Source organism: Cibotium barometz, chromosome 51 (assembly GCF_041138505.1).
Source record: "Cibotium barometz isolate CiBa-2024 chromosome 51, ASM4113850v1, whole genome shotgun sequence".
Taxonomy (NCBI): Eukaryota; Viridiplantae; Streptophyta; class Polypodiopsida; order Cyatheales; family Cibotiaceae; genus Cibotium; species Cibotium barometz.
The window spans coordinates 26,864,453-26,874,234 of NC_141096.1; the positions used below are offsets into that span (position 1 = coordinate 26,864,453).

The 9,782-nt window shown below is 45.4% G+C and overlaps 1 protein-coding gene across 2 annotated transcripts in view; it reads right to left on the reverse strand.

The window, feature by feature from the left end:
* Positions 1-9,079, reverse strand: part of LOC147609478 (endo-1,3;1,4-beta-D-glucanase-like) — a 13,325-nt gene extending 4,246 nt beyond the window's left edge. The window contains exons 1-7 of one of the 2 annotated variants that reach the window (XM_086787797.1): positions 8,873-9,074; positions 8,488-8,509; positions 8,033-8,162; positions 7,850-7,940; positions 2,049-2,138; positions 1,725-1,825; positions 1,436-1,607 (exon numbers count right to left, since the gene is read on the reverse strand). In XM_086787797.1, the coding sequence (XP_086643923.1) occupies positions 1,467-1,607; positions 1,725-1,825; positions 2,049-2,138; positions 7,850-7,940; positions 8,033-8,162; positions 8,488-8,509; positions 8,873-9,020 (723 nt within the window). In that variant the 5' untranslated portion in view covers positions 9,021-9,074 and the 3' untranslated portion in view covers positions 1,436-1,466. Of the gene's footprint in view, positions 1-1,435; positions 1,608-1,724; positions 1,826-2,048; positions 2,139-7,849; positions 7,941-8,032; positions 8,163-8,487; positions 8,510-8,872 lie in introns of both variants that reach the window. The other variant, XM_086787798.1, reaches the window with a different exon arrangement.
* Positions 9,080-9,782: the final 703 nt, after the last annotated feature.

A 9,782-nucleotide genomic window follows, 5' to 3' on the forward strand; every position in this document is an offset into this window, starting at 1 on the left:
CTTGTCAATACCTTATGAACCCTATCATGCCTTGTCAATAACTTACGTGCCGGCAACCCCTTCCATCTTTAAAACGGCATGAGGATTAAGCTAGTTTAGAGGCCGCCCCATATCCCTCTCGTCTTGGAGGTTTACAGGGGGAAGCTAGTGGAAAGCTGATAGCTTGTCAGCTTTTACCAGCTGACAAGGCCCTCTAGAGGCGCAGACGCCGGAGGGTGCTTTAAGCACTCGCTACCCTCGACACACCTGCTATTACAGGTCAACCACCCCCCACACCACGCCTCTTGAGACTTTTGCAAGGCTAGTCACTCTCGTCTGCGCACTGCTGCCTCTCACTCCAGTCCTGCGCAAAACTGGTGAATGGCGCATGCTTCTGGCACCTCGTGGTAGCAATGAGAGGTCACCATGGCAACAATGAGAGGTGGCCATTCTTTCTTTTGCCTCATGGGTTTGCCTCGAAATATGCACATACTTCCGGCACCACATGGCAGCAATGAGAGGTCACCATTCTTTTTTTTTGGCTTCCTGGCTTTGCCTTGAAATCTGTGCATACTTCCAGCACCACATGGTACCTACTTCCAGCACCACATAGAAGCAATGAGAGATCACCATTCTTTTTTTTTTGCCTCATGGGTTTGCCTTGAAATCTGTGCATGCTTCTGGCACCACATGGCACCAATTAGAGGTCACTTCCCCCCCCCCCCCCCCCCCCCCTGCCTTGGAAATCTGCGCATACTTCTGGCACCACATGGATGATGGCACCAATGAGAGGTCACCATTCGTTGTTTTCCCCTCTCATGGCTTTGCCTTGAAATCTGCACATACTTCTGGCACCACATGGATGATGGCACCAATGAGAGGTCATCATTCATTTTTCCCCCCTCTCATGGCTTTGCCTTGAAATCTGCACATACTTCTAGCACCACAGCACCACATGGATGATGGCACCAATGAGAGGTCACCATTATTTTTTTCCCCCCCTCATGGCTTTTGCCTTGAAATCTACGCGTACTTTCGACACCATATGGCACCAATGACAGATCACCATTCCTCCCCCCCCCCCCCCCCCCCCCCCCCCCCTCATGGCTGCCTGTGTTTAAAGATAGAACAAGTCTGCTTTATCTTTGTATCTATGGATAAGGGTGGTCTCCCAGATAAGCACACCATATGATGTATTCACACGCTCTTTGCTTCGCCATGAAGGAATGGTTGTAAAAACCAGAAACAGCCCTTTATGCACATAAAGAACATCATGCATGCAAAGCAAAGTGCTTCTCTATGATAATTGTCTAAAGTATTTCCTTCAGTAACTTGTTAAATGATCTCTTGCCACATGTAGACAATAAGCATTGGCATGCATCAGCCTACATGACATTAACATAGCACCTATGCATCAGCCTACATGACATTATTGAAAGCACCTGTAGGCACATACCTTCATAAATATAAACATAACATTTGCACTTCTAATGCAAAAATTTTCCAAACCACTCCAGAATTTTCTGATGAGCCTCCGCTGCCTTTTCAACTGCATTCTCATCATTCACATCATAGCGAACAGTCCAGCCATGGGCCACACCTGGATATATGTTCACAAAACTGTCTACCTGCACATTATTGGAGATGACAGTCATCCTCCTAACAGGGCCACAACACGCGTGGGTGTGCACATGCAAGCATGAAGAAAAACTGCTGACTGGTGCTTGAAACGATGTCAAATTTACCTCTTTTTTGGACTCCAAGATCTCTTGGAACTGTTTTACCAAAGCAGGAGTTGTGTACTCATCAACTTCTGCCGCCAAAATTGCTAAAGGAATCTTTACATCTGAGAAAAACGTTTATATATGAGATTTTAGCAAAAAGAACTATCAGCATGCACTCCTTGACCAAGGCAAAGTCTTCCCTCTGCAGACCTAAAAGTCTTTTTTTTGAACTTGATCTGACATAACTTTGCCTGTAATATATGGGCTTGACATTTTCTAACCCACCCCTGCCCCCGCCTGGGCAAAAATAACACCAAACAAAAAGCTTCTGAAGGTGTTCTTTACCTTTGATGTCATCAACAGTGACGAGAGAAGGATGGCAAAAGACTGCAGCTTTCAGACAATCATCCTTTGCCAACTCCACAGCCACTTTAGCTGGAATATAAAGAAAATTAGAAAGACAAGATCAAGGCCTTGTTTTATAGTTACCAGATCATAAAAACATTTTTAGAAGGGCTCCTCTCTAGATTGTATGCATGCAGTAGCTATTGAATCTTTCCAGCTTCAAATTGGCATCAAAATAGCACTCCTATCTCATAAAGCTACTACACATACTAGGGGAACACTTGCATCTGCAAGGCATCCCCAAGGAGATTGTCATTACTGATTCAAACCCTTAGAAAGATCCCACATGCTGGTATAGACTCTAGCAAAGCGAGGAACCTTTTTCCTTAAACCATATGCTACCCGGTTTTTCGGGATACTACTAGTGGACCAAAGGGCTTGGGCTAGAAGGTATTGCTGCATCTTACTAGTATTTTCCTGTACCTAGCAGTGGCAGCCAGGGAGGTGGTGTTTCCAAAACATCAGCATGTGAAAATTTAAGGTTGAAGGTGGAAAGGTTCATAAACCGTGTACAGTGTATTTGTACCTTTAAAACCTTCAAAATTTAAGGTTGAAGGTTCATAAATTGCTAATTTTCAGGAGGTTTTAATGCTAATACTTGCAAATTTCCTAAAAATTGCAGAATTTAACTGCACTCCTGTGAGACAAAGGTTTTCAACTAGATGGAGAAAAACTTTTTGTGACATGCGAAAGCTTACAGATAGGATTATACTTTAGATAGTGAATATTCAGCACCTTGGTTCCTAACGATTGCACAATGTAGCGGAAATGAGAGTGCAAGAGGGGGGGGGGAGAGAGAGAGAGAGAGAAGAGAGACAATAAACACATGGTACACCCGATTGAGTCCCAAATACCCTCTGTAGGGCCCCGCACCAAGGATGGTGTATTTGCTTTATTGAATGATGAGAAAAAGACTGACTTCTGGAGACCTCCCTTGGCTGTAAACCTTCAGCCTGAAGATGAATATATGCTGGTCGGTGGGTTCTAGAAGCAGTCCGCCTGTTTATTTGCTGCCCACGACTCGTTTAGTCAGCCATATATAATGGGTGCCTTTCACATGTTGGCTGCCCTTGCTGCTGGTGCTGGCCACATGCTATCCAGGCTGCCTAGCTATGCTGGCCACCTACTAGACTAGCCCCTCCATGGCTGGCTGACTGGCTGGTCAAGGCCTTATGGGCTGGCCGACAGCCAGTCCATGTCCTTAAGGCTGGCTGACTGGCTGCCCAGGCCCTATGGCCTGGCCTCTTCTTGGGCTGGCCACAAAGCCAACCATCGCATATCAAGAAATGGCATGGTCCTATGGCGTCCAATGACTGTTCCCACTGAGTGTACTGAATTCCACGGAATCTGCATACATGTCCTTGTTTCATCTAGTCCTGTACCAACAAATCCCATCCGTGTGGATTGGATGTGGGACACAGTTCCTTTCCTACTCAAGGCATCGACCATTGGGTTGGCCTTACTCGGAAGATACTCGATCATTCTGTAACATGAGATCGGTAACTTCAATGCTCAGAAAAAACAGCACACTTAGGTGAGAAGAAAAGGGAAGGAGGTGAGAAAGTTGGAAGACAAGAAAAGGAGAGAAAGAGGAGGAGGAAAGAGGAGGAGGGAAGAGGAGGGGTGGACCGTGGAGGAGAAGAGAGAAAGAGGAAAAGGGCAGAGGAAGAGGCGTGGAGGAGAAGAAGTGAAGGAGCGAAAAGGAGGAGTGGACGAGGAGAAGAGGCGGAGCAACAGGTTGCGGTCGAGAAGAAGCGTCGAATGCGTGAAGTGGCAAATGGGCAGCAAACAAGGATGGAAACGACGGCAAAAATCGCATTTGCAAAAAAAAAAAAAAAACCTTTCGCCCTTTTTTTTTACCTCACTTTACATTTGGACGAAACACCGTTTCGAGGGGCAGGTTTCGTTTTGTTTCGAAACATTTCATGCCAGAAACGTTTCGTGCCGTTTCGAGAGCGCAAAACGGATTTTTATGTTACTATGGCTCAGCCCTTCCTTGGGCTAGTGGGCAAGTCCTAGGGCTTGCCTTGCCCCTTGGGGTCGCCCATAGCCTTCCCCATGCCCATAAAACTGTTCTTGGGGCAGCCCTATGGGTTGGCCCCATTCCTATCTGCAAATCCTACTTCTACCAGTCGCCTGACATCTGGTCACAGACCAAACATACAGAACAACTGACATCATTCCAGAGGAAGACTCACAGCGCGGACTGGCACTGTTTCATGTGCACGACAATGCACACCTAACCTCTGACGACTAGAATGGAACCCTGGCTGACTCGTCTCGGACTGGGCTCACATGGGACAAGTTTTCCATCCTAGGTCCTGCACCTTCTGTACAGATATGTCTACGTGGCATCCAAGTGCGAGATGCACACGACATCCCCTTCTGCTTAACTTGACGGAAGCTGCATAGCCTCCAAATAATCCGTCAATAACGCCGGATAGTCATCGAAAAACTCTTTGTCAAGCCATACCACTTCGTGGGTCCCTCAGTCCTCAAACTTCGTGAGGAACTATCTTTGCCTTCGGCCTGAGCCATGCTTGAAATGGTGCAAAAGGATCTATTCTGGAACCGTAACTTCAGCTTCATCAATAATATCTGGTTCCGCCTCATCTATAATCTCTGAAGGGATCGGACTTGCATATGGCTTTAACCAATTGACGTGGAACGCATCGTGCATAGTCCAACTCAGAGGTAGCTTCAACTTCATTGAAACCTCTTTAATATTTCTTTGGATGGAAAAAGGTCCGAAGCTCCTGAAAGACAACTTTGGGCATTGTTTGTCCACCTGCTTCAACCTTTGCTTCATAATCCGAAGATAAACCCAATCCCCTTCCGAAAACTTCATATCCCTTCGGTCTTTATTGGCCTGTCGAGTGTAGGCCTCTTGCGCTTTAGCCAACCTGTCTTTTACTAACTCTAAAATCTCCTGGTAAGACTCCGTCACTTTGTACTGAAGACGAGGTCCTGATCAATAGCGACTGGAATAGGTACTTCCCAATTGACAATCTTGGCCACCTTAGCCGGATCAAGTCGAATGCCTTCTGCACTAATTATATATCCAAGGTAATGAACCTGGAACAAATAAAATTCCAACTTCTTCTCATTGACGTAGAGCTCGTTGCTTTCCAGCAACTTAAGGACTTTCTCCACATCAATGTCATGCTGCTCAATTGTAGCTGAAAATACCAGTATGTCATCCAGAAATATGAACACGCTTTCCAATTAATTCCCGGAATACACGTATCATCATGCGGTTGAATGTAGCTGGGGCATTCATCAAGCCAAAAGGCATAGCCACAAATTCATAGTGGGCCCGTTCCATACGGAAGGCTGTCTTGGGGATGTCCCCCTGCCACAATCCTCACCTGGTGGTACCCACTCTTTAAATCGAGTTTCGATAACACCTTAGCTCCATTTAGCATCTCGAGAATATAATCTATTCAAGGCATCGGGAATCTACTCTTGATAGTCAACTTATTGAGTACACAATAATCGACACACAAACGAGAAGACCTTTTTTCTTGACAAACAAGATCGGTGCTGCAAATGGTGACACGCTAGGGCGGATGAAGCCAGATTGCAACAATTCTTGGAGTTGGCAGTCCAAGTCCGATTCCATTGCCTTGGAAAGGCGATGTGGAAACTTTCTCGGGGGGGGGGGGGGGGGGGGGGGGGGGGGGTTCCGAGCCTGGGAGGACATCAATCTTGTGGTCCTCCGGTCTGGACGGGGGGAGGTGGGGAGGGAGATTGTCCCGAAGAAAAATCTGCTAGAACATTTCATGGAGAGCCAAATACTTCTCGAAAGCACTGGCCACCGTCTGGGCAGTTTGGATGTATGTCTTCGCACAATGTGCGCCTTTCCCGATTGCTCGTTTAGCCTGCAAGTGGCTTATGAGCGGAAAGTTTGGAATTCCTGGCTCACACTTAATGGTCACTGGGGCGTTTGGCACATTCCGATTAATCTGGAAAGTGTGCTTGTCCCACTTGACATCAGGAAGAAACTTGTGAAACCACTGAATGCCCAATATTATGTCTGCTTCTACAAGAGGGGCAACCATAAAATCATGCACAAACTCTATGCCCTGAATAAGGACCAGTTTCTACTTCAGATCCTACACCTGTTTGTACATATATGTCCACATGGCATCCAAGTGCAGGATGCACATGACTTTTTTTACAAATGCTGTGAGGTCTACTAGAGAACTAGGGGAAATCTGCATCTAAGTGGAGAACCGATTGTCGGTGCCATGTGGACGGACATACTAAACCTAAGTAATTATTATGTGCCAAACCTAATTGTGTGCCGGTTTCGGGTTAGTTCTGTTGTGCCCTGTTGTGAGCCCTAGTCTCAAGAAGTTCCAAGTCAGTTGCCATTAGCGTGCGTTGGTAAGTCCACGTAGTCTTCCATGTGTGAACCCTCGCAAAGTTTTATAACCAACTTGGAGTTCATATATGTACAGATGTCTGAAAGCTTTATTAGGCCATGTGCTGGGCACCAGACATCAGGTCACATCCAGTGCTTGAAAAAAAACATTTCTTAAAACCAAGTAACAATGTTTTAAAAACCAAGTAAAATAGAGGCAATCTTCAAAGGTTTACCAGTCTTTACAGTTAAAAGAGAAAAGAAAACCTATTATAACTAAATTGCATAAAAAACTATCCTTGTAAAACAAAGATAAGGATAAATTTCAACCAGGATTTTTGGGGAAAAAACACTAAATGCCAGTTCTCTCTCTCTCTCTCTCTCTCTCTCTCTCTCTCTCTCTCCCCCCCCCCTGCCCTCCCCCCCTTCTATTAGTTGAAAAAGACCGCCTAGAAGGCAAAGTACAAACACTGCTACAGCAGTAAAAGAAACACAACTTAGAGGAGCACTTCCTCCATGGCTGGCTGCTCTCGGAGAAAGGCTACTTTGCTAATACAAAGATAGAACGCCACACTAGGACCTACTCTACCTCCCAGCCTCCAAAGAGGAGGGGACTGCAGAAAGGGTCCTCCAGCATTCCAAGGATACACAAGGGTCGTCTCATGCATGGAAGGGAGGGAGAGGGAGGGGGGCACAAAATAGAGAAACGAAAAAAAACAGGAAAAACACAGGAGAAAAAAGGGGAGGGCGAGGAGAGAAAGCAGAGGAAACAGAGAGGCGACCAAGAAGGGGGGGAGAAGGAGCTCAAGGCGGGAGGCTGCCAGGGGGATGTGCAGGTAGGGGCTGAGAGGGGGGAGGGGGGGAAGCTGCTGTGGGAGGAGAGCGGGAGCTCCAGTGTTTTCCTTTGGCTCATTTGATAAATGCCAGGTTTTTCAAGCACTGTCAAGCAGATTTGGGCAGGCCAGACAGCATAAGCTGTCGGGAAGGTGGCCAGGCATCGGGCAGCAGATGGGCAGGTTGGGCAGCCCAAAATCAGGTTGAGATCCGGGAAACAGATACTGCTGGGGTCAAGCCGGCCAACCGGCAGAGGGGGTGCATTTGTGCCCTATAAATAGAGCACACCTGACCCCCAGCTCATGGGGCAGGGCCCAAACATCAGCAGGAGGATCCAGGAGGCATCAAAGACCAAGACATGATACAAAGGCAAATGCATTGCTATAGGAAAATGCAGTACAAGGGTATTCCAGAGATTGCAATAGACAGGTTGTTTTGCCAAGAAACAGTTTGAAGAAGCATGACCAGGTTTTGGTTAGTCTAGATAACAGAGTCATGAAGGAAAGGAAGGAGACATCATAAGGTCAAGGAAAGAAGTTACCTCCCCAACAAAACCCGACTGCTCCAACGGACTGCAGACCCTTGCTCTTTAGAACCTCTATTAGTGTTCTGGTATCTTCAACCGAGTCCACCTAGAATGACAGAAATCTAGACCATTACAGATTCATGGTTCAATGCACAACACTGGACACACAGGACTGTAATTACATAGTTGAGCACTCACAGGTTGATGATTCTTCAGCCAATCAAGACCCGAAACCTGGCTACTGCCTGGAACAAGGTGGTCTTTGTTAAAGAAGTCCGGGACAACCACAAAATATCCAGCAGCAGCTGCAACATTGTCTGCCAATTTCCTGTCACATGTAGCATGTTTTACAGCTCAAAAAGCAAAGTGCATGATGAGATCTCATGTCAACTTGCATATAAAACACATTGAGGCTGGTTACTGAATAAAAGATTTTGGAATAGTTTTTTTTTCTTTGGGTTGACACCCCTGGGGCATAAACACAGGACCAAAACATATCAATTTTGTACAGAATGTAGAACATCTCCTCGAGTTAATTAAACCATATTTGAACCCTGATGAGCTCTCTCAGCGACTCCTAATTACTCTTCGCCACTTTAATCCAGCCTTAATGCAATCAAAGGATGCATGTGAAAAAGGAGACCTCTGCATACCTTAAAAGTGGAGCTTCAAAACCTTCAAAACAAAACAAAAAAACCATTTTTTTTTTAAAAAAAAAACCCACCAATGTTAACGTGTATTGAAATTATAACGCTATGAAAGTTCTAGTAATTGTGTGCTAAGCCAATAAAATTAATTGTGTGCTAAACATTTCTCTGTGATTGCTTTTGCATTTTACTGGTTCATCGTTATCATTAAAAGTTAATCATCTTTTCAAATGGCATCCATAATTAGCTTAATTGTACTATATGTACGCCTATGATCATTGATTTCAGCATGCTGTCTCAAGTAGAGCCTTTTATGCGTCTGTAGGACTACGATAAGATGGCCTTTTGAAAATAAATCATGATTAATTTTGAGGATTAGGGTACAGCTTACCGAATATATCAGAGATGAGGATGACTGCAGCTTTGGCCGGGGAAGGGGGCTGGACCACATAAGAGAGAAATGGACCAACGGCGTCCTCTTTGCCTGCGCAGGCATGCTGAGAGGGAGGGGCAGGCACGCAGCACTGTGGGGCAGCCATGGTGATGGATAGATGGCTAATGAGCTCAAGATTCGAGGGACGTAAACCGTGTTACGAGCACGAAAGCAGACACACAGGACTAGAAAGCAGCGCTTGCTTTTTTGAACAATCTAGAATTTTTTTCCCTTATATAAAATTTTTCAAAAGCATTTCTTTTACACCTTTTGCCCCGCACGACACTCTTGTTTGAAATTTGTGTTCCTTTTCGCTCTTCCATGTCATGCGTGACACGTGCATGGAAAAAGGAGCAAAAGTAATTCAAAATTCCAATCTATTTCTCTCTCTCTCTCCCTCTCTCATCTCTTCTCTATATTATTTTAAGGAAGAGTTTCATAAAGTGGCCACATGGCAAGAATTTGTGTTCCTTTTCGCTCTTCCATGTCATGCTCTTCCATGTCATGCATGACACGTGCATGGAAAAAGGAGCAAAAGTAATCCAAAATTCCAATCTATTTCTCTCTCTTTCTCTCCCTCTCTCATCTCTTCTCTATATTATTTTAAGGAAGAGTTTCATAAAGTCGCCACGTGGCGAGAATTTGGAGGTTCGGAAAAGGGAGGAAGAGGTTTGAATAGAATTTGATTTTGGAAGCCTCAAAGGTTGGAAAAGGGAGGAGGAGGTTTGCATAGAATTTGATTTTGGAAGCCTCAAAAGACGTGCATGTTCCCAACTAGTCCTATCAATTATTATGTTCCTCTATATCCAACCCTTAGTTGACACATAGCACCACTCCTTTTCCAGGAGCATAATAACATGGAACACTA